The 24908-nt window shown below is 40.2% G+C and overlaps 1 protein-coding gene across 5 annotated transcripts in view; it reads left to right on the top strand.

Moving 5' to 3' along the window:
• LPP (LIM domain containing preferred translocation partner in lipoma) overlaps nucleotides 1-24908 on the top strand; it is a 281781-nt gene that overhangs the window by 102117 nt on the left and 154756 nt on the right. For all 5 annotated transcript variants that reach the window (XM_073675189.1, XM_073675188.1, XM_073675185.1 and 2 more), the window contains 2 exons: nucleotides 18892-19010; nucleotides 23181-23303. In XM_073675189.1, the coding sequence (XP_073531290.1) occupies nucleotides 18892-19010; nucleotides 23181-23303 (242 nt within the window). The remainder of the gene's footprint in view (nucleotides 1-18891; nucleotides 19011-23180; nucleotides 23304-24908) is intronic.

Here is a 24908-nt window from a genome sequence, read left to right as displayed (position 1 = left end):
TTCGGAGTCATCGGTCCTTTTTATTTCCATTCCGACTACACCAAAATGGACATGGACTTTGACTCCAAAGCATTACTTGTGCCGTCCAATTTTTAATCGGAGAGCTCACAGACAGCACGTTTACTCATTTTATTCAGTAGATCTATTCAGATGGACATTCGGAGCAAGAAAAAAATCGTTCATGAGAGGAAAATTGCACTACTTTTCTGCTTATCGGATGAGACTCACCGATTCAAGTCTATGGCACACGGATTTAAATCTGAAGAAAATTAGAAAAAAATTGTCTAGAGTGTTTTGGAGGAAACTCAGGCGATTCTTCATACACTCGTCTGCTGCCGGCCTTAAGCTAATACATTGACTTATCTTTAGACTTTGGAAGCATTCAGTCTTTTTGGGTAGGAGTCTTATCAGCATGGCATGTCTAAAATTGGCAACCTCTGCCCACTCAACCTTACAGTAATGCTCCAAATGTGAGGTCAACCCACAGATTTTCAATTGGATTCAGGTCTGGGCTCTGGCTGCCCTATTCCAAAATTTTGGTCTTAAGACCATGCCATTCTTTGGTTGATTTGGAGTTATGCTTATTGTTGTTGTCATGCTGAAAAATGAAATTTATTCCCAGCTTTTTAGTAGAAGTCTCAAAGTTTTGATGTAAAATTAACTGATGTTTGGAACTGTTCATAATTCCCTCCTGCTCCAAAGCATAATGCTGCCTCCGCCATGCTTCACTATGGGTATGGTATTTTTTTGGTGATGTGCTGTATTGGCTTTGCGCCAAACATACCTTTTGGAATTATGGCCAAATAGTTCAACCTTAGTCTCATCAGACCATACGTTGTATACCCACGTATTTTTGGAAGGCTTGATGTAGGCTTGGTCAAAACAAAGCCAGACTGGGAATGTTTTTCTTTTGTTAGAAACCCTACCCCTGAGTCCAGAGATATGAAGAATACAGAAGATTGTTGTTACATGCAGTACACAACTAGTACTTGTCATCATTTCCTGTAGCTCCTTTAATGTTTCTGTAGGCCTATTAGCATACTAGACCATTTTTTTCTTGTCTTTTCATCTATTTTTAAGGGACTTTCAGTTCTAGGTAATGTCACTGTTGTGCCAAATTTTAAGCTACTTCTTGTTGGCCGTATTCATGGTGTTCCATCTAGTTCTGTGGATAATGTTTTTGTACTTTTAATTGATCACTTTTAACAAAAAGATTCCTTTGCTGTGTTGTAAGCGGTTTACAGACCATGGCTTTTGCTGTTCAATGTAACTAAGAGAATGTCAGGAAAATTCTACTAGAACCGCTAAACTTTATATGGGGTTAATCAGAATCGCTGTAAATGTTGGCAGCGGTGTACTGACTACTATTTAACATGAGTTTAAATGTGGTTGGCCAATTCTGAACTCAACCACATCCCCAATTATAAGAGGGTGTTCACACTTATGCAACCATATTTTTGTTTTGTTAGTTTTATTTCACCCCTGAAAATTATTTCAGTTTGATCCTCAATGGATTTGTCCAGATTATGGGTGACATTAAAGGGTTTTTTTTTTGTTTTACAATAATTTTTATTTATTTTTAAAAAACAAACACTTAACACGGGAAATGCTAACATTAACTACCTCTTGAAGCTCATCAAGAGAATGCCAAGAGTGTGCAAAGCAGTCATCAAAGCAAAAGGTGGCTACTTTGAAGAACCTAGAATATAAGACATATTTTCAGTTGTTTCACACTTTTTTGTTAAGTATATAATTCCACATGTGTGAATTCATAGTTTTGATGCCTTCAGTGTGAATGTACAATTTTCATAGTCATGAAAATACAGAAATTTCTTTAAATGAGAAGGTGTGTCCAAACTTTTGGTCTGTACTGTATATTTTACTTGTTTAAAAAGATTCAGTGGTTTTATAAAATATACAATAAATATGGTTTGTTCTACCATTTTGTGAGACCCATAACTTTATTTTTCTGTTCATAAAGTTGTTTGGTCTTGTTTTTTTTGCCAGTAGAGCTGACATTTTCATTGATGCAATTTTGGAATCTATATATAAAACTTATTAATCACTCTGTAATGCATATTTTTTTTTAGGGGGAATTTGCGGTGACTGAAAAGCTCAAATATGACATCTTTTTTGGGGGGTGGTTATGAGGGGCATACTTGTTTATATATTCTATTCATTCAGGCAGTTGCATATGCTACAATACATAATTTTTTTTTTGTTTGTGAAAAAGTGGAAATTTTAAAACGTTTAGATTTTTTATTTTATTTACATTGTTACATAAGTTCCCTTAGGGGCCTTGAACATGTGTTCTCTTATGCTTGATTGCCTTTGCAGTGCAGTACAGTACTATAATATTTCTGGGCTTCATAGGAGATTTCAAATGGCAGGCATAAAGGCCTTCAGAAGGTGCCCAGCTGCCATGGCTACTGATTTGTGCCCTGCGATAAATTTGCATTGTCTGAAGTAATGATCCCTTTGTAGAAGCCTCTTAAATGTCGCTGTCATACTTGATATTGGCTTTTAAAAGGCTAAACTGATGCAATCAAAATTGTCTCCTATTGCGTTTACCGGCAGGGAGCAGGCTCAGCTCCTGAGCCCCGTTCCTTATAGTGATAGTGCACGACTGTCATTGCTAAGGGGTTAACATTTTAAGTATTCTGTGGGGAGTAAAGTTCCCTTGAAGCTGTGTTCTTATCCCCATATCTATACCATATATTGAAATGGAATTGCTGTAAGATTAAGCAGCCTCAACCGTCCTTCTATTTCCTTAAATCGCTGAGCAAAGTAATCGAAATTCTTCAATTTTGGTAGTCCAGTTATGTGAAGAAAAGACTTGGGCTTATTATTTCACCATCTGATTGTCTTCTTCTTAAGGTAGATGGGCTGTGGTCACTCACTGAAATTTTTAAACCTAAGAGTCAGAAGTGGATTTAAGAGAAGTCTCTTTTCAAGTGTCTTCCGTTTTTGAGCCTCTACTGACTTTAAAGGGGTATTCCCATCTCCAAGATCCTATCCCAATATGTAGTAGGTGTAATAATAATAATATTAGCAAATATCTCCAATTAGAAATGTAGTTTAGTATTTTTGATTCATTATGTCTCTTACCTCATGTGCAGGCATTGCAGGACCTTAGGTATCCATGGTTACGTCCACTGATAAATTGACAGCTAGCTGCTAGTGGTCGTAACCGTGGATACCCAAGGTCCTGCGATGCCTGCACATTGAGGTATAGACCTTTTTCCGCAGTGGTCTATAGGTGGCCCGCGGCAAATGCATTCATGGGAACATAGACTAAATTTCAGAATATCCAAGGAGCCGTCAGATTTGCAGGTGACCTGTTGCGTATGTATACAACCAATGTTTTCTGGAAATTCCTGTTTTATATTATTCCGAATGTCTTAGATTCTTTACATGCTTGTATTTGTAGAAAGTTTCAAAACTCCTTTCAGGCACAGTACAGTGCTCATTACAACACTGGGAGATGTGGTCAAAAGTTTAGACATTGCAAAACTTCTTGAAGCTCTTTATTCCAAATAGCATTTGGGTATGTTCACAGTTTAATGTAGATTCTTCAACCTGAACAACCAACATTGTTGCAAATTTTTTTTTTTTTAAACTATTGATTCAGGGATCAAGTTTGAAGGTTTCTCTTAAGACAGATGCCCCTAGAATTGATATGGTTTATTTTTTTCCATATGGGCTTTGGGCATGTTTTCCAGTTTTATATGAATAGGAATGTAATTTAAAGAGTATTTGAAGAGTTTGTGATGTGGAATTTGAAGCTGAATACTGTAAAATCCATGTAGATAAAAAAAAATCTGTGTGAACATACCCTTAATGTAAAGCTCTTTTTTTTTCTTACTCGACTGTTACTTCTACCTCCCATTCAATTGAGGTCAAACTGCCTCCTCTGCGCAGGTAATGTGCACTGTCGATAAATGCCGATATGTTCGTTCACTCATGTCATTACGTCATTGCATAGTCAGTATATAGATGCTAGAGAATGCAAAAAACACTAGCGAGGCCAATGCATAGCACTAAAACTGGACCTCGTATGTCCACAGAATGTGACTGCCAATGAGGGCAGCATCAAATTGTGGCTGGTAAAAACTAGACTCCACTTGTTCATCACACTTCAATCAAACCCAAAGCAGTTAATGTTTCCCATGGTATGGAAATTTCTGAAATCCCTACTGAAGTAGTTAGGAACATGTTGGTTACCCTTTAGGAAACCTCTCCTTCAATTATCTTCTCTGCAGCTCTGAGCGGTGTCCTTGCTATGAAGCATTTTACACCACCGTGATGGTAATTGTTTACTTGATGTGTGTTTGTATTAAACCTCTTTCCTGTGTATGCCTGTGGGAGGCCAGGACTTGATCAGCATTTAGCTTCATGCTAGCAGAGCTAATGAAATACAGCGAACCTCGCTCTGTGTGGTGTGAGACGGAACATATAGAAACCAGTCTTTAGTTACATCAGATCTGCATAGATATTTTTGAAATATGCTATGATTTTTTTTTATTTAAAATTTCTCCATCTAAATGGCTCAAATCATCAATTGTTGAAGAAACCATCACTTGTTTACAGAAAAAAAACATGTCTTCTGTGATGAGCACATACCATCATGTTATATGGGCCCATGTCTCTTGTGATGTGCACATACCATCATGTTATATGGGCCCATGTCTCTTGTGATGAGCACATACTATCATGTTATATGGGCCCATGTCTCTTGTGATGAGCACATACCATCATGTTATATGGGCCCATGTCTCTTGTGATGTGCACATACCATTATGTTATATGGGCCCATGTCTCTTGTGATGAGCACATACCATCATGTTATATGGGCCCATGTCTCTTGTGATGAGCACATACCATCATGTTATATGGGCCCATGTCTCTTGTGATGTGCACATACCATCATGTTATATTGGCCCATGTCTCTTGTGATGAGCACATACCATCATGTTATATGGGCCCATGTCTCTTGTGATGAGCACATACCATCATGTTATATGGGCCCATGTCTCTTGTGATGAGCACATACCATCATGTTATATGGGCCCATGTCTCTTGTGATGTGCACATACCATCATGTTATATGGGCCCATGTCTCTTGTGATGAGCACATACTATCATGTTATATGGGCCCATGTCTCTTGTGATGAGCACATACCATCATGTTATATGGGCCCATGTCTCTTGTGATGTGCACATACCATTATGTTATATGGGCCCATGTCTCTTGTGATGAGCACATACCATCATGTTATATGGGCCCATGTCTCTTGTGATGAGCACATACTATCATGTTATATGGGCCCATGTCTCTTGTGATGAGCACATACCATCATGTTATATGGGCCCATGTCTCTTGTGATGTGCACATACCATTATGTTATATGGGCCCATGTCTCTTCTGATGAGCACATACCATCATGTTATATGGGCCCATGTCTCTTGTGATGAGCACATACCATCATGTTATATGGGCCCATGTCTCTTGTGATGAGCACATACCATCATGTTATATGGGCCCATGTCTCTTGTGATGTGCACATACCATCATGTTATATTGGCCCATGTCTCTTGTGATGAGCACATACCATCATGTTATATGGGCCCATGTCTCTTGTGATGAGCACATACCATCATGTTATATGGGCCCATGTCTCTTGTGATGAGCACATACCATCATGTTATATGGGCCCATGTCTCTTGTGATGTGCACATACCATCATGTTATATGGGCCCGTGTCTCTTGTGATGAGCACATACCATCATGTTATATGGGCCCATGTCTCTTGTGATGTGCACATACCATCATGTTATATGGGCCCATGTCTCTCGTGATGAGCACATACCATCATGTTATATGGGCCCATGTCTCTTGTGATGAGCACATACCATCATGTTATATGGGCCCATGTCTCTTGTGATGAGCTCATACCATCATGTTATATTGGCCCATGTCTCTTGTGATGAGCACATACCGTCATGGTTTATGGGCCCATGTCTCTTGTGATGTGCACATACCATCATGTTATATGGGCCCATGTCTCTTGTGATGAGCACATACCATCATGTTATATGGGCCCATGTCTCTTGTGATGAGCACATACCATCATGTTATATGGGCCCATGTCTCTTGTGATGAGCACATACCATCATGTTATATGGGCCCATGTCTCTTGTGATGTGCACATACCATCATGTTATATGGGCCCATGTCTCTTGTGATGAGCACATACCATCATGTTATATGGGCCCATGTCTCTTGTGATGTGCACATACCATCATGTTATATGGGCCCATGTCTCTCGTGATGAGCACATACCATCATGTTATATGGGCCCATGTCTCTTGTGATGTGCACATACCATCATGTTATATGGGCCCATGTCTCTCGTGATGAGCACATACCATCATGTTATATTGGCCCATGTCTCTCGTGATGAGCACATGCCATCATGTTATATGGGCCCATGTCTCTTGTGATGAGCACATACCATCATGTTATATGGGCCCATGTCTCTTGTGATGAGCTCATACCATCATGTTATATTGGCCCATGTCTCTTGTGATGAGCACATACCGTCATGGTTTATGGGCCCATGTCTCTTGTGATGTGCACATACCATCATGTTATATGGGCCCATGTCTCTTGTGATGAGCACATACCATCATGTTATATGGGCCCATGTCTCTTGTGATGAGCACATACCATCATGTTATATGGGCCCATGTCTCTTATGATGAGCACATACCATCATGTTATATGGGCCCATGTCTCTTGTGATGTGCACATACCATCATGTTATATGGGCCCATGTCTCTTGTGATGAGCACATACCATCATGTTATATGGGCCCATGTCTCTCGTGATGAGCACATACCATCATGTTATATTGGCCCATGTCTCTCATGATGAGCACATACCATCATGTTATATGGGCCCATGTCTCTTGTGATGAGCTCATACCATCATGTTATATTGGCCCATGTCTCTTGTGATGAGCACATACCGTCATGGTTTATGGGCCCATGTCTCTTGTGATGTGCACATACCATCATGGTTTATGGGCCCATGTCTATTGTGATGAGCACATACCATCATGGTTTATGGGCCCATGTCTCTGTGATGAACACATACCATCATGGTTTATGGGCCCATGTCTCCTGTGATGAGTTCATACTGTCATGTTAACAAGAACCCATATCTACAGTTAAGAAACCATCCTAGCACCATCCGATCATGTTTGCTAAGGGAAATTTCTCCAGTGAGGAGATATAACTATCATGTTAGCAAAGGCCCATGTTTACGGTGAAGAGAACATACTATCATTTTAGCTAAGGGCCCCTGTCTACTTTGAAGAGATCATAATCATATTTGAAAGGGTCCATGTCTACAGGAGAGAGGGACTACGATCACGTTAGCAAAGGCCCATGTCTACAGTGAAGAACGCATCTTGACTATGGCTCATGCTCACTGAAAAGGTCCTACTATCATTGGCAACGGCCCATGTCTACAGCGAAGAGCACATGCTACTATGTTTCATCTGGTCCCTCTCTGGATATTTGCTTTTGGCTCATATGAATACATATTGCACAACTATCAAAATTATCAAGATGGTGTTACTAGCACGTGTGTATTTGTGAATATTCCCCTGTTGGCATCCAATGTTACATGTAATAGGGTAATAGGTTTTATTTCAAAGCAACATGGCTGATTTTTGTCTACTCTGGTGAATAGTTCAGGGATACAAATTTCTTCCTTTTTGCTGTTACATTAGTAGTATCATTAAAGAGACCGAGGCGCCTATTCTGAATTTCTTGTGCAAGTTCTCTATTACTCTCAAATTTTTGAATTGTCAACTACTAGGTATTGCCAGCTGAGGAACATCCATGCATACTCTGACCACACTATCCAATCTATATTGACTTTTATCAGACTGTGTGGGGACACCTCTCTTTGATAAATGGGAATAGTAACACTGATTTGGTTAATCTTCAATAAATTTCATATAGGAATAACACAATGAACAGTTCTAAGAAAAGAGGCTAAAGAAATATGTAATAAAGTATGCAATACTGTACTAAAACTGTCGTATAAAGAGAGCAGGTAGGTTCTCTTTGAAATGCTTCTACAGTTAGAAGGCCTTTCCTGCCTGTTAAAAGGAACCTGTCAGTAGATCACACCCTATTCCTTACCCCTTCCCCTTAAACAGCGTATATGGGCATTCAGATCTGAGAAATGTTAATCATTTGATACCTTTTATATCTTCTGTCTTTTGCTACATTAATTAATATTTAAATTCAGGGCAAATGGTGTATTAAGTGCTCAGGGTGTGATAGAGCACTTAAGATGCCACGACCCCCTGAGGTTGTTTCCCCAACCAGCCAGCTTGATTGATTGGCTCCCTTTCTAAGTTCCTTGTTGGCTCCTGATGTCCCAGTGACCGTGACCTATTAATCAAGCTAAAGACACCGGGGCTGGGCAGGGAAACAACCTCTAGATTCAATGGCTCCTTAAGTGCTCTGTGGCACCAAAACACATAATGCCTTATTTGCTTCTGAATTAAAATGGTAATAACTTGAGAATGCAGCAACAGACAGAAGATATTAAGGTGTCGAGTGATTACATTTCAAAGACCTGAATGCCCATATATGCAGTCTTTGGTTCTGGGAGGGGGAGTTTGATCTAGTATACTGACAGATTCCCTTTAAAGATCTTCCCAATTGGCTTTGAAAAAAGGGAAAAACTAAATCAGCACTGCCTTGTGCTCTCTTGAATAAACTTGTTTAGAGGGATGTTGTATATATCACAGTAAAGGTAGACTTGTCTAATATCTATATTTGAAATAAACAGATATGGAGTTTGCAGAACATGTAAGTGTTGGGTGACTAATAGTTCTGGTTTTTATCAAAGCTGTTCTTTACAGTAGCTGAAGAACATTTTGTTATGATTGATGCTCTGCTGAATGGGAAGACTCACTTTTACTTTTCTCTTCCTGCGAATGCTTTTAGTTTTGTGCATTCCAAGTTTCCCTCATAAACTCCAAGGAATAACATTGTGTAATATTATTAGGCTACAGCACATTAAATCGCTGACATCCTGTTTTTCACATGTCTGAATATTTTCAGCCTGGGTCGAGTCCATTTAGGTAGTCACCTCATACAGGTTTACTTGCCTACCTTGTCATTTTATGACTAAGGGGATTTTATTGCTTTGAATATTGAGGGGTAATTTGACTTGTTCAGAATAACTGCACAGTTTACCTATAATTTTACAAATATTTATCATCATCTTTTTTTCATGTCAAGCAACTTATTTTCCTTGTCCTTTTTCTCCAATGCTACAACCTAAATTCTGCTGGTGTTTAATCGGTACCTTGGCTGCATGATCTCATATTTTTTAGAAGTAGCATCTCCATCAGTGGTCCCCGACCTTTCTTACCAGCCACATTCAGCTCTGAGAGATGGTCGTGAGCCACATTCAGAGCCCCCATTACCGCTTTGATAGCCAAAGCTTCCCAACAGAAATCACGTGGAGATATTGTAACTTGTAATGTCCCTCGATCTCCACTGATTTTGTCGCTCTTTTTCTTTGTGCTGCATCACTCCATTGCAGAGATATTTACATTTGTTGCTTTTGGAGCGCAGTATGTGAATTTTGATATTTCTGCTGTCCAACTGGTCTTTTTTCTCCTGAAAGTCTTCTGTGGGTGCGTGTGTTTTTTCGCTACCTCCCAGACACTACCAATCACAGCTTGCAAAAAAGAAGCAAGACAAAAATATATCTCATACCCTACCATAATTATATATAAATGTAAAGCAAAATTGCATAATAAATATAGGGTACTTAGTGAACTATTTTTGATCAAAAAAAGTATACAAGCCGTCCCACCAGCGGCAAGGTGACCCTAAATTGGGACGGTACCTATACTGCCTATATTAAAAACCTTACTGTGTATCAAAGTTGAAGTAATGCATATAAAAGGGTAGACAAATAGGACCGGGTCCCAACTCCAGACCACCTAGGCCCGTGGTAAGCTACATATATACCAATCAGCTCAACAAAGGGCATGCCACACCCTTAAATTGCACAGAATGCAAACAAGTCAAAAAACCAGACAATGTGAACTGAGGTCTAAGATGGCAGACCTACAAGAAACAGAGGCATGTTCACACTAGCAAAAAAGAAGCAAGACAAAAATATATCTCATACCCTACCATAATTATATATAAATGTAAAGCAAAATTGCATAATAAATATAGGGTACTTAGTGAACTATTTTTGATCAAAAAAAGTATACAAGCCGTCCCACCAGCGGCAAGGTGACCCTAAATTGGGACGGTACCTATACTGCCTATATTAAAAACCTTACTGTATATCAAAGTTGAAGTAATGCATATAAAAGGGTAGACAAATAGGACCGGGTCCCAACTCCAGACCACCTAGGCCCGTGGTAAGCTACATATATACCAATCAGCTCAACAAAGGGCATGCCACACCCTTAAATTGCACAGAATGCAAACAAGTCAAAAAACCAGACAATGTGAACTGAGGTCTAAGATGGCAGACATACAAGAAACAGAGGCATGTTCACACTAGCAAAAAAGAAGCAAGACAAAAATATATCTCATACCCTACCATAATTATATATAAATGTAAAGCAAAATTGCATAATAAATATAGGGTACTTAGTGAACTATTTTTGATCAAAAAAAGTATACAAGCCGTCCCACCAGCGGCAAGGTGACCCTAAATTGGGACGGTACCTATACTGCCTATATTAAAAACCTTACTGTATATCAAAGTTGAAGTAATGCATATAAAAGGGTAGACAAATAGGACCGGGTCCCAACTCCAGACCACCTAGGCCCGTGGTAAGCTACATATATACCAATCAGCTCAACAAAGGGCATGCCACACCCTTAAATTGCACAGAATGCAAACAAGTCAAAAAACCAGACAATGTGAACTGAGGTCTAAGATGGCAGACATACAAGAAACAGAGGCATGTTCACACTAGCAAAAAAGAAGCAAGACAAAAATATATCTCATACCCTACCATAATTATATATAAATGTAAAGCAAAATTGCATAATAAATATAGGGTACTTAGGCAGTATAGGTACCGTATACTTATAGTATAGGTATAGTGTGAACATGCCTCTGTTTCTTGTATGTCTGCCATCTTAGACCTCAGTTCACATTGTCTGGTTCAATCACAGCTTGGTAGTGTCTGAGAATGTTAGACAGTACATCGAGGTGTTACGAGCCAGGCTGACCTCATGAGATCATCATGAACAGGCAATCTGATGCTGTCGAGCTATTAGTATTATAGCCAAAAAGGGAGGGTTGAAAGTTCACGTCCCCACAGAAGATTCTGATGAATTGGCTGCAAACAGAAATGTCACATACTGCGCTCCCAAAGCAACAAATGTGAATATCTCTGAAATGAAGCGGCTAGCACAAAATGTAAAATATTACCCTGTTACGTGCACAGCCAGTATATGCGCAGGACTACTCAAAAAAGTCACCATTTGGAGACCTTCACTTCATAGCTGGTTGCTAGATCTGGTACCAATGCTCACGTGCCACATGTTGGTGACCCCTGATCTATACTGTGCGTGCTATGTATGGATGTATTTTAATTCTTTGGTAACCCTTCAGTAATTTTTTTTTTTTACTGATTTTCTTGAAAATGATAGGCTGACAAATAAAGTTGATAAGCATATGACTATGCATTCACCTTCCCATAAGACTTCGTAGGAAGATAGTTTTTCAGTTGATAATTAGGGCTTTTTTCTACTACCCACTTGTTTAGTACATTGACCTGTCAAGGGACAGCCAACTATATAGTTAAGTTAACCATTTAAGAACTTTCATGATGTTAAATCACATTTCTAGTGAGCTTTACAAAGAAAAAAAAATTCTACTTTTGTATTATATTATCTATAGTGTGTGTATGCATGTATTTTTTTTTCACAGTACAATATAGCATAGCAGCTGCCAACATGACTGCCATGCCCCATTAATACAGTAGTGCACTATGCTGCGCCTCTCTTTTTGCATAATGCGGCGAGCAGCGCACCACACAAATGGTGTAGGAAATTATGCGATCGGTGAAACACACCAGAGCTGACGTTTTGGCTGCTGACTGTATAGGTACCCTCCGCTCTCAACATTCCCGTAGGCTTATCACAGTGATAGGTTTCTGCGTAGGCTATTTCAAGCGCGGCGGACTGTAAGTCCAGGCTTTTTCTTGTGTTAAAACAGGTATCTGAAGTATGGAGCATGTGTGAATTGATGTACTGTACGGGGGAAAGACCCACCGTTACAAGAGGAGCACATTTATGCTTTCTCTTTTATTTGAAGGCCCACATTACCAATGACCAGTATATCATCGCATGCCTGTGAATTTACTTTCAGCACAAACACACATATTTGCCCTATGGTTTTACTAGTGAGCTCCAACTTTTTATGTCTGTTTGCCAGAATCTGTTTTGCAAGGGAGAGAAAGTTGCTGGATCTTAAAATACACGGCTATATATTTTTAGAACTGAATGTGAAGTTTTGCATCAACCACTGGAAAGAAGATTCATCTGGGAATGGTTTGGCAAATGAGATCCTGTTATTCAAAGACTTTGAGGATGGTGGGTGTGTAGTTGCTGTCAAATAAGGAGTGTTATGACTTGGGGAGACGACTCCGTAGAGCCAGTTTTGCATTTCTTGCTGACTTCGGAAGAACATTAACCATTTAGAGGATGGCATCCTGTTCCACGGAGCAGGTCTGTGGGTGTTCAGCTTCTTTGCCTGCAAGTTGTGAGAAGATAATTCATCACCTCACCTTGTGAGCGCTCATTCATTTTAACTGATTACGCCTCCAACTATTCTCACATTGCTGAAATTACTAATTGCTATTCCTCTTGTGTCAAACAGCGAATCCTGAATAATTAATCCCAAATAAAATTAGTTGAATTGGTCCTTTTTAATTAGAGTTCCTGCTGCTGTTTGTTCTGAGCTTCCTTTTTCCATCCTGCTCTGAGAATTTGGGGATGATTAAAACTGTTTAAGGCTTAAACAGTTGGTGACCTTTCCTTGCAGAATAAATCTATAAATGCAATATTTCAACTGGCATGGGGTGATCTGCATTATTTCTGCTTGATAAAAAAAAACAAAAAAACACTTTATGACTTTGGAGTTCCTAATAAAATAAATTAAATTGGCTTCTGTTATAAATGAGTATGCCACAGTGTTCGATTGGGCTTAAAGCAGGAGATAGCGAGTGGGTCTGTAACCCTAGAAGGTCTTGATGGAGACGACAAAAATGATTGCATTTGCTTAGCAGAGCTGGTTTTCTATGATTAGACTTTTTTTTTCTTTTTTCATCAGTAGATCTGTGGATGTAGGCAAGTCATTGCCAGACAGAATCCATGGGGTAATTAAAACTCTACTAGGTAAAATCTAGCCATTTCTTCACTTTATTTAACCAGGCCGTCTGGATATTCGTTAGGACTCTACTTTAGTTGACCTTCTACCATCTTGGACTTCGTATTGGCATGTCACTTTATTGCGATCTCAGATTACCGGTGTCAACATTTAGTGTTTTTTCCATTTCATTTCTGGTTTTGGCTTCAAATTTGGTTTAGTGCAGCAAGATGCAATAGATATTAACTTTAGATTATCAGCCCTTTTGGAGCAGGGCTGGCCAGTTGTTGCGGTGCTCCACATTTAGATGGGTGCTTTTATGTGGGATGACCTGATGGTTTTTGTTTGCCATAATGGAACTTTGTGGAATTTTACAAAACTTTTTATTTGGCAAGTGGACTCTTGACTATGATTCAACCACTTTGGGATCTTGGACGGTCTTTTTTAAACACATTATTTTTTGGGGTAAAGTTACTTAAAATTGGCATCTACAAATTGTAATAAAATGTATTCAGGTTATTCCATTAGTCAGTGTTGGAAAACAGTGTGTTTGAGTAGGCAACAACAGCACAGAATGACCAGTTTTGTCATTTTAATTTTTGTCATTGGAAAGGAAAAAGTCTGACATACCTTAACATCTTTGTATCAGCATTTACATTAATTTAGGTTTATTGCTTTTACGGGTTTGTAAGCAATTTACATATACGGTAAACTGAGCTTTCCAAACGTCTACTTAGAAATGGGTAACTTCATACTATTACTCTACTAATTTGGTAACTTCCTCATATATGCTGAGACTCTTTAGTGCTTCACTTGTCAAGCAGAACAAATTGTTCTGCATTTGTGAGGACAAGCAAGACCAAACTACACTATATGGAAGAGTTGGCCTGCACCATCCCTTTTAACCCTTGTTTATAGGGTGATTGACTTTTTAGTTTTCTGTGTCAATGAAATACAATTTCTCTCATATCATGGAAGTATGCTCTTAGGTAAAATGAGCATCTTAATATGGTAATGTGCAAAAACTTTAAAGGGAATCTGTCACCATGCTGCTATCAGATAAAGTAGCAATAACCTGATGTAGGGAAAGAGACCCCTATTCCAACAATGTATCACTTAGTTTACTGGGTGCAGCAGTTGTGACATAGTTTTTAGATGCAGCATGAAGCAGAGCTGAGAAAGCTAACCCCGCCCCCATCAGGCTCTCTATGTATATAGCTCACAGAAAAGGACTAGAATTCAAATAAACATCAAAGAAAAAAACAGTCTTACCAACACCAGGTCAGATTACCAAAGCACTAGCAGGATGTGGCAGACCCCCATGATAAAGGGCGGGGGCAGCACAGGTGCAAAATGCTGATGCGACAGCCGCCCCCTCCATGAATTGGCAGATATGTGAGTGGCTGTGTAGTATTATAATGCATGCAACTGCAGCTTGTATAGGAGGCCAGTCACACAGTAAGATGTGATGCACAGTGTCTGGCTTACAGCCTATTAATGATGCTCATAATTTTAAATCAAGTGGGCTGCCTGGCACTATATATGTGCACAACACAGGACAGGCACCCCAATTCACCCAACCAGCAATAAAGATGATAAAAAAATAAAAAGCTGAAAAATAATGTATAAGATAAATACATTACGTGAGGTATTTGTCTATATTTTGGCCAAAATATGCAAGCTCGCAACTTACGCCAAGGGTCCTCATACTTGCGAGTCCCTACTCTAAAATTAAAAACAGCTCACAGAAAAGGACTAGAATTAAAAAAAAAAAAAATAATCATCACAGAAAAAAAACAGCCTTACCAACACCAGGTCCGATTACCAAAGCACTAGGAGGATGCGTCAGACCCCCATGATAAAGGCGGGGGCAGCACAGGTGCGAAATACTGATGTGACATCCACCTCCTCCATGAATTGGCAGTGGCTGTGTAGTATTAGAAATGCACACAACTGCAGCTTGTATAGGACGCCAGTCACACGCCTTTATCATGAGGGTCTGACGCATTCTGCTTGTGATTTGGTAATCTTACCTGGTGTTGGTAAGGCTGTTTTTTTCTGTGATGTTTTTTTTTTCTCTCTGTTTATAGACTATAGACAGTGAGCTGCTTATCACAGGAGGGTGTGTGGTACGACTAGGTCTCATTAGCTGCTGCAGTCCTGGCAATGGTTATCACCATGTGATAAAACCTTCACTGTAAGTAAACAGTAGCACACAGCTTGATAAGTGATACATTGCTGAATTCTGTGTTTTAACCCATACCTCATGCAGCCCTCAGCTTACATAGCAAAAAACTGTTGAGATTCTCTTTAAGTATGTGTAGAAAAAAACGCTCAAAGTAAGAATGCTTTCAAAAATATATACCAGTAAATGTTATCAATTAACAAAATCCAAAGTGAATGAACAAAACAGAAATCTAAATCAAATCAGCATTTGTTGTGACAAATCTTTGTCTCCCAAACAGCATCAGTTCTTCTTAGTATACTTGCACCAAATCAGGGACTTTGGTATAATTGGTTGCTCATACATCTGACATAATCCTAAAAACAGGTGATTAATAATCATTCATATGTCAGTTAAAACACAATCATTAACTTAAACAGAAACCGCCATGTAGGATGCTTAATACTGGGTAAGGACAGCTACACTCTGCCACAAATGTGAGATTAGGGAGGACCATTTGATGTGACATGTCCTACACCAGGGGTCTCAAACACGCGGCCCTTCAGGCTGCTTCATGCAGCCCGCAGGCACCATAGACCCCAATCGCGGCCCGGTCCAGGAGCTGCCGACAGCTGCGCTTTAGTTCAGTGTATTGCTGTGCAGAGACCGGCTCTCTGCACAGCAATACCAATGCCAGCCGCCGGCCTATCAGAGGCGAGCAGCTGACATCTGCATCCCAGCGCCACTGCCATGCGCAGAGGATAGGCCGGCTGCTGGCATTGGTATTGCTGTGCAGAGAGCCGGTCTCTAAAGCGCAGCTGTCGGCAAGGGGGCTATGGTGCCTGCGGGCCACAGGTGCAGAAAGGACGCCGAGGGAACGGAGGACAGGTCAGAAGAATCTTTTTTTTTTTCTTCTTATATGTGTATGTGAAGAACGGCACAAGGGACATTCCTCCAAGATGGGGACCTTTCTGCAATATGGGGCCCAGGATGAGAGACATTACAACAAGATGGGGACCAGGATGGAATATTACGACAAGATGGGGACAAAGAAGGGGGACATTACAAGATGCAGACCAGGGTGGGGAACATTACTAAAAGATTTTTGCCAGAAAAACTTCAAAATAAAGCATGAAAACATATTTTGCCACTAAAAATGCTGCTTTATATATAAACTAAAGTAAACAAAAAAGTGCACGTTTATTATCGCCACATCCGTAACTACCCAAGCTATAAAAAATAAAATAAAACAGCAAAAATGTTCAAAAGGTGTATAGAAAAAAATAATGGTATCACTAAAAATGTCACTTTGTCCTGCAAAGAATGCGGCCCCCCAAATTAAATTTTTTTCGGTGTGCGGCCCATATACCCAGCCAAGTTTGAGACCCCTGTCCTACACCATGGTAAGACTGAGTGCAGCAACAAGTCACAAGGTAATTATATTGCATCAGTAAGGTCTTTCTAGATAAAGATTTCAAAGCAGACTGAGGTTTCACGGTCTTTTAAAGCAGCACTAAGAAATGGGCAAATTTGAGGACCGTAGACATAGTAGTCTGCTAAATAATCTTAGTGCAGCAGATGAAATGCACATCATGCTTCCCTTTACATCGGAAGATGTCCAGCAGTGCTATCAGCTCAGAATTGGCATCAACCAATGAGACCCAGCTACACTGATCGGCTGTTCTAGTTATAAGTGGTCTTCATGGAGGAATTGCGCCCAAAAAGCCATACCACATACATAGAAACAATGCCCAGTGACAGCACTATGCATGAAAACATAGGAACTGTGATGCAGAAAATGACAGCAGGTGCTCTGGACTGATGAATCAAAATTTGACTAACAGAAGTCATTATGTTGGCCGAAAGGCTTGAGAGCTGTACAATGTGTGTCTGCAGGCAATAATGAAGCATGGTGGAGGTTCCTTGCAAGTTTGGGGTTGCTTTTCAGCAAATGGAGTAGGAAAATTGGTCAGGATTAATGGCGTCGTCAGTGCTTTGAAATCCATGCAGATAATGCAATACCAAAGGGGGGGGGAGGTGGGGGTAGGGGAAGAGGCGGAAATTAGAGGGTTCTCAATTTATTTTTTGTCAAGCTGCACAGAGAAATAACTGAAAGGCAGACTTTCCGTTTGAGGCAGACAAGCCATTGGGCAATTGGTAGTGTGGGAGTCAAACAGTTTCTGGGCATATCAGACAGTTTTAACTTGTGGAAATTGAGGGCAGACTGTCTTTCTACAGGTTTGCTTGTATGAAAGGACAATTAGGCTTTACATTTATTAGAAAGGCTCTTTATAATGAGATGACCATAATTAATGACACTTAGAGGTCTTTGACCATGTAACTCGGAATGTATTTTTTTGTTACATGGATGCATTAGAGGGGCCGAAACATCTTATAATTTACCAATTATTAAAATAACTGGACCAGATGCTAAACCTCCCACTAGTCAAATTCCTATATTAATTATGAAGCTCAAATCTAAATCCCTTTAAACGAACAATGATGAACGCAACAGAAAATATGATTACGAAGATAGAAATTCTTTTACGACAAATAAGGGATGTGAGTTTCTACAGCCTAATATATTTCTATAGATGAATGTTATTACACAAGTAATTGGATTACACACTAATTTCTGTATGACCGTATTTCACTTATAATCAGGTCTAGGCCCTTCATGACAGCCAGTTATGTGTATACTTTATTCTAAAAATGTCATTATTTTACAAACGTCATAGGCACTGCAAGATTATTGAGAACGAGCGTTTATAGGAATCCTCTTTTCACAATAAGCTTGCCGTCTAAACAGATTTTACTGATCATTTGACAAACAAGCAAAACACTGGTTCACCAAGTGGCATGATCTTCTGTCTTTCACAAAAGATCATCGTTCTGGCAGCTGCTCATCATGTGGACCCGCACTGCTGAAAACAATGGAAGTCTATGCGTATAGAACAATCTATTGTAGATCGTTCTGTGTGCATTATTAAGTGCCGTCTGCCTGTGTAAACGGACTATTAAACGGCCGCCTATTGGTTAATATCTACCACGGCATAATTGGGTATTGTAAGCCCTCCATAACTGTTCTCATTCCTCCATTGTATGTGAGGTGCGCGTATATTGTTAAAGTATATGATCTGCTCTGCGCAGGTCTTTGTGCCTCAATATGTAATACACGGTCATATTTGTCATATGTTGAAGGGGTGTGTTATACATCCTATATTTTTTTTTATCATAAAAGATTTGTGATGTATAACAATTTATTGTCTTTCCTGATTTGCAGGGGATTTTCCACCTCCTCCTCCTCCTCCTCCTGAGGACCAAAGTCTTCATCATTCGTCTGGCTTTGGGAACTTTCCCCCTCCTCCTCCCGATTCTGATGACGCAGTGTTCAATGTTCAGGTAATGCTTTAGAGAAGAATAGGAGGCCGGATTTTAGACTGAATCTAAGTTTACATTTAACATTCATACCCTATTCCAAAGTATCATGCCTAAAAGTATGGAAACCGCCATTTATCCATTTTGGAGTACATGCTCGGTGAAAACTGAAGGAGGAATCTATTATCATGTCATTTAATTTATGACCTTTGAACCCTCTACGTACATAATGTACAGATAGGTTGGGTCCATCAGACGGAGAGAAGCTCCTGGTGGTCACTCTTCCTAATAAATCAGTGTGGGTTTATGAATGGAGGCCATAGGACCAGGCGACTAGCTCTCATCCAGTGCCACTTCTTAGACTCAGATCACACTGTTCCTGTACCTACACCAGAACAAAAACTTCTGCATACTTGTCCCGACTGATTTATACTGATAGATCACATTACTAGAATAGGGTCCATTTGGTTTCCGTTTGGGAACCTGTAATTTTTACCAGAAATTAAAGTGCAGCATGATCTGACACAACTAGCCTTACATGTGTAGAGTAAGTCCTGACCGCACTGGTCCCTAAGACACAGCCTTTATATGCTTGGAACATTCATTTCAAATTTGTGAAAAATACGCCTTTTACATCATGTGAGTGTTAAAGGGACGTCAGAGACACTTTTTTTCTCTAATAGAAGCTTGCTGATTACCGAGGGTCAGGCTTCTCTAACCTTCAGTGATCATTGGCTATTACCAGAAGAGTCGCATTGTGCTATAATGTCACTTAATTGTAGCTCTTTGGCTTGTCATGTGAATGCAAGTTCACTGCTGAGCAGCAGTGAAGAATAGATTTCCCAGAATCATTGGAGAAGTCTACAAGCTCCTAAGGCTTTTTTTAAAAGATTTGTCTCATGAAGAATCCGTATCCAGCTATGTATTTCACCTGCAGCAGCAGGTTTATACACTGGTTTGTATGTGACTAGTTACACTAGTAAAACTGACCAGGTTTCCTTTAAATAAAAGATTAGCTATAAGACTTCCCAAACTTTTTCTTCTAGGCTACGGCATCAGCAGCCTAACCATAGTTGTGCCTTTGCCTCACCAGTAGTAGACATGCAGATTCCCTGACCAAGCACAGAGACCTCAGTAACAGCTTTTGATTCCATAAAGATATCTATACACATAAGACAGTCTGACCATACTCGCTGTATGTAGGATAAGGGGGTGCTGGCATATGGGCAATGAAGAATCGGGCATGTGAATTTCAACATGCTCAATCCTTCATTCTAACCGGATACATTCCCTCTCCCTGTTGAGAACAGATGCACACTTGTCAGGGTGGAACATGTATGGGCAAGTCGGGAAGAATTGCGTAAGGCAAATTTCTATTTAAGTTGTATGTGCACCTTTAAGTACCTTTCCCCATGCTCCTTGCTTTTCTCCAACATAAGGCATAAACTGTCATTTCCATTTTCTCTGCCAATTTGCATGGGAAACTGTCTTTCTAGGTGAATCGATCATTGATAAATTTCAGGACAGTAGACCAGTCCTGAGTCAGGGACACTGGAGAGGCATGACTTGTCTCAGCAATGAACTATACACTACTGCCCATGGTACAAAGTGAGACTATCAGTTGTTTGACTACTATATTAAATGTTTTTGCTATTAACATAAAAAAGGCTTTTAAGCTCTTCACAATGTCATATTCCGGTTGTGAAGGTAATTATGAAAACCTCAAAAAATGAACTGGAATATATGTTGGTGTGCATGCAGTGTGTAAGCGCACGTTCACACTGGCCTCTAAACAGACAAAACACAATATAAAAACATAAGTAGTGATGCACAAACATGCTCAGATAAGGGGTTATCCGAGCATGCTCGAGTCCTAACCGAGTATCTTTGGCGTGCTTGGAAAACATGTTCGCGTCGCAGTGGCTGCATGTCTTGCTGCTGTTGGACAGTCACAACATATAAAGAGATTGCCTGTTTGTCAGGCTATGTCTGCATGTGTTGCGGCTGTCAAACAGTCGTGAATCATGCAGCTGCGGCAATGCAAATGTGTTTTCAGAGCACACCAAAGATACTCGATTAGGACTCTTTCATGCTCAGATAACCACTTATCCGAGAACTTTCGCGCATCGCTAATAATAACCAAATACCCTGCAGGAAATAAACAGCAATATTGCATCTAAATAACACAGGGTGCTTAGCTAAGCTAATTTTGATCAAAAAATGCAAGTGCCATCCCACCACGTCATGGTGACCCTATTCTGGACAGTCCTAACATCTAATATTAAAACTTATTTTTTTATTGCAGGTGTTTCCTTATGTTTTTATCTGGGGTTTTGTCTGTGACGGTCATCATGGCCTGAGTAAACCATTTCACTTGTATCAGGCATGTTTCACCCTATGCCTGTTACTTGTTATTTAATTACTTTGTTATTTAATGACTAGTATCTGTGAGGAGATCCAATGCTTCAGCCCAGTTGGTGATTTTGAGGTCCACTGTTGTCTTTAATCACTACAGTCATGGCGAAAAGTATTGAGAATGAGACAAATAGTAATTTTTCCAAAGTTTACTGCTTCATTTTTTGTAATGGCAATTTGCATGTACTCCTGAATGTCAAAGAGTGATCAGCTTAACAGCAATTACTGTACTTGCAAAGTCAATATTTGCCCAGAAAATGAACTTTAACCCCCAAAACACATTTCAACATCATTGCAGTCCTGCCTTAAAAGGAGCAGCTAACATCGTTTTAGTGATTGATCCATTAACACAGGTGTGGGTGTTGATGAGGACAGGGCTGGCGATCAATCGGTCATGATTAAGTAAGAATGACATCACTGGACACTTTAAAAGGAGGCTGGTTCTTGGTATCATTGTTTCTCTTCAGTTAACCATGGTTATCTCTAAAGAAACGCGTGCAGCCGTCATTGCACTGCACAAAAATGGCCTAACAGGGAAGAGTATCGCAGCTACAAAGATTGCACCTCAGTCAACAATCTATCGCATCATCAAGAACTTCAAGGAGAGAGCTTCCATTGTTGTCAAAAAGGCTCCAGGGCGCCCAAGAAAGACCAGCAAGCGCCAGGACCGTATCTTAAAACTGTTTCAGCTGCGGGATCGGACTACGAGCAGTGCCGAGCTTGCTCAGGAATGGCAGCAGGCTGGTGTGAGTGCTTCTGCACGCACTGTGAGGCGGAGACTCTTTGAGCAAGGGCTGGTTTCAAGGAGGGCAGCAAAGAAGCCGCTTCTCTCCAGAAAAAACATCAGGGACCGACTAATATTCTGCAAAAGGTACAGGGAGTGGACTGCTGAGGACTGGGGCAAAGTCATTTTCTCTGATGAATCCCCTTTTCACTTGTTTGAGACATCTGGAAAACCGCTTATTCGGAGAAGAAGAGGTGAGCGCTACCACCAGTCTTGTCTCATGCCAACTGTAAAGCATCCTGAAGCCATTCATGTGTGGGGTTGCTTCTCAGCCAAGGGAATCGGCTCACTCACAGTCTTGCCTAAAAACACAGCCATGAATAAAGAATGGTACCAGAATGTCCTCCAAGAGCAACTTCTCCCAACCGTCCAAGAGCAGTTTGGCGCCCAACAATGCCTTTTCCAGCATGATGGAGCACCTTGCCATAAAGCAAAAGTGATAACTAAATGGCTCATGGAACAAAACATAGAGATTTTGGGTCCATGGCCTGGAAACTCCCCAGATCTTAATCCCATTGAGAACTTGTGGTCAATCATCAAGAGACGGGTGGACAAACAAAAACCAACAAATTCTGGCAAAATGCAAGCATTGATTATGCAAGAATGGACTGCTATCAGTCAGGATTTGGTCCAAAAGTTGATTGAGAGCATGCCAGGGAGAATTACAGAGGTCTTGAAGAAGAAGGGGCAACACTGCAAATATTGACTTGCTGCATTAACTCATTCTAACTGTCAATATAACCTATTGGTACTCATAATATGATTGCAATTATATTTCTGTATGTGATATAAACATCAGACAAACACTAATAAAAACCAGAGGCCAGCAGATCATGTGAAAATATAATTTTGGTGTCATTCTCAAAACTTTTGGCCATGACTGTACAACCTAAAAACGACAATTTATTTTGTATATAGAGATTTGTATTTGCATGCTTCAACAGTTTTGTTTCTAGATGTTGGTGTTTGTAATGGATGTTCTGCCTTTTTCACAGATTAATACCAGTGGTAAAACTCTAGAAGAACGGCGCTCAAGCCTAGATGCAGAGATTGACTCCTTGACTAGCATCTTGGCTGATTTGGAAAGCAGCTCCCCATACAAACCAAGGACAAGTCAGGTACAGAAATGTCATTGGAGCAGCACAACTTTCTGTAGCGTCTCCTATTTGTAGTATTTTTTTAGTTAATGTGCAGTACACGGTAGTGGCAAGGTAATGAAACCAAGAGGATTGAAAATGAACAGATATCTTCTGAGTCTTTGGAATAAGATCACAATACTGTATAATGTTTACAGTTTAAAGAGCGATTTCCTTCTCGGGATCTGTGTGATATTTATCCTATTTTATTTTTATTATTTTGTTTTGTAGCTTTATTCACTTTTGGTAGTGTTTTTTCAAGCTTTGGTAGCCTCCTTCAGTACACATTCTAGCAGCATACTTGGAAAACCTTAAAGAGAATCTGATAGCCGCATAATGTAGAGACTGCCTGATTTCAGGGATGTCACTTACTGGACTGCTTGGTGGAGTTTTGATAGAATCCCTGTTTTCTCTCCTGTAGATGTTACAGTGGTCATAATGTTGAGCTGTGTATAACCACGCACACACCCATGATTGGCAGCTTGCTGAATTGACAAGTGTACACAGGGAGCTGCCAATCAATGGTGGGGCGGGGTTACACAGATTAGCTTTATTGGTCTGCACCTGAGACATAGTCCTCTAGTGATAATCTCTTGCTGATAAAACAGTAATTGCATTGAAACTACAGCACACAGCCTAATAATTGACACATCACTGTAATCAGGATCTCAGCTCCTGCATTATGCTGCTGCCAAATTACATAGCAAAACCTGCTGATTTTTCTTTATTGTTGATCCCATTAATTCACATAGTTGATAGTTTTGGCAGAAGTGACACTGGTTTAGCTCAGTTAATTGGGTACCTTCAATGACTCCACACTCAGGTCAGCTTACATAATATACAGCTCTGGCAAAAATTAAGAGACCACTGCACGGTTTTCTAAAAATCGCCATCTCTACATGTCTGACTTCCATTCCAGCGTCCGTTGAATTCCAACTAAAGTACCCCTCATTCTACTTAATGTGCTTCTGATTAGGTGATCACCTGAACCAAATCTTATGTAACGAGGGAAACTATAGAAAACACTGCTGTGGTCTTCACAATCCTCTTGCAATAGGACAAGCTGGATGGCAAAACAAGTGCTAGGAATAGCACAAAAGTAATTTGAATGACAAAATAACTTTTAACCATTCCAAAGGAGTTGAAAAGAAAAGTCTTGAGTGGGGAAAAGAAGGGCTCAATTCTGGCTTTACTAGCAGAGGGATACAGTGAGCGTCATGTTGCCTCCATCCTTAAAATTTCAAAGGCGACAGTCCATTACAACAAGGTCAAGCAGCAGACATTGGGGACAGCAAAGCTACAGACTGGCAGAGGGCGAAAGCGACTCTCCACTGACCGGGATGACCGTCATCTTATTCTAATGTCACTCAGCAACCGCAGGATGACATCAAGTGACCTACAAAAGGAATGGCAAATGGCAGCTGGGGTGAAGTGCACGGCAAGAACAGTTCATAACAGGCTCCTAGAGGCAGGCCTCAGGTCATGTTAAGCTAAAAAAAAGCCTTTCATCAATGAGAAGCAAAGGAGAGCCAGGCTGAAGTTTGCCAAAGACCATAAGGATTGGACCATAGAGGACTGGAGTAAGTT

This window comes from Phyllobates terribilis, unplaced genomic scaffold (genome assembly GCF_046119375.1).
Source record: "Phyllobates terribilis strain yellow unplaced genomic scaffold, ASM4611937v1 Scaffold_3__8_contigs__length_932513732, whole genome shotgun sequence".
Lineage (NCBI taxonomy): Eukaryota > Metazoa > Chordata > Amphibia > Anura > Dendrobatidae > Phyllobates > Phyllobates terribilis.
Note: the sequence above shows the minus strand (reverse complement) of the source record. Positions and strands in the feature narration are given on the sequence as shown.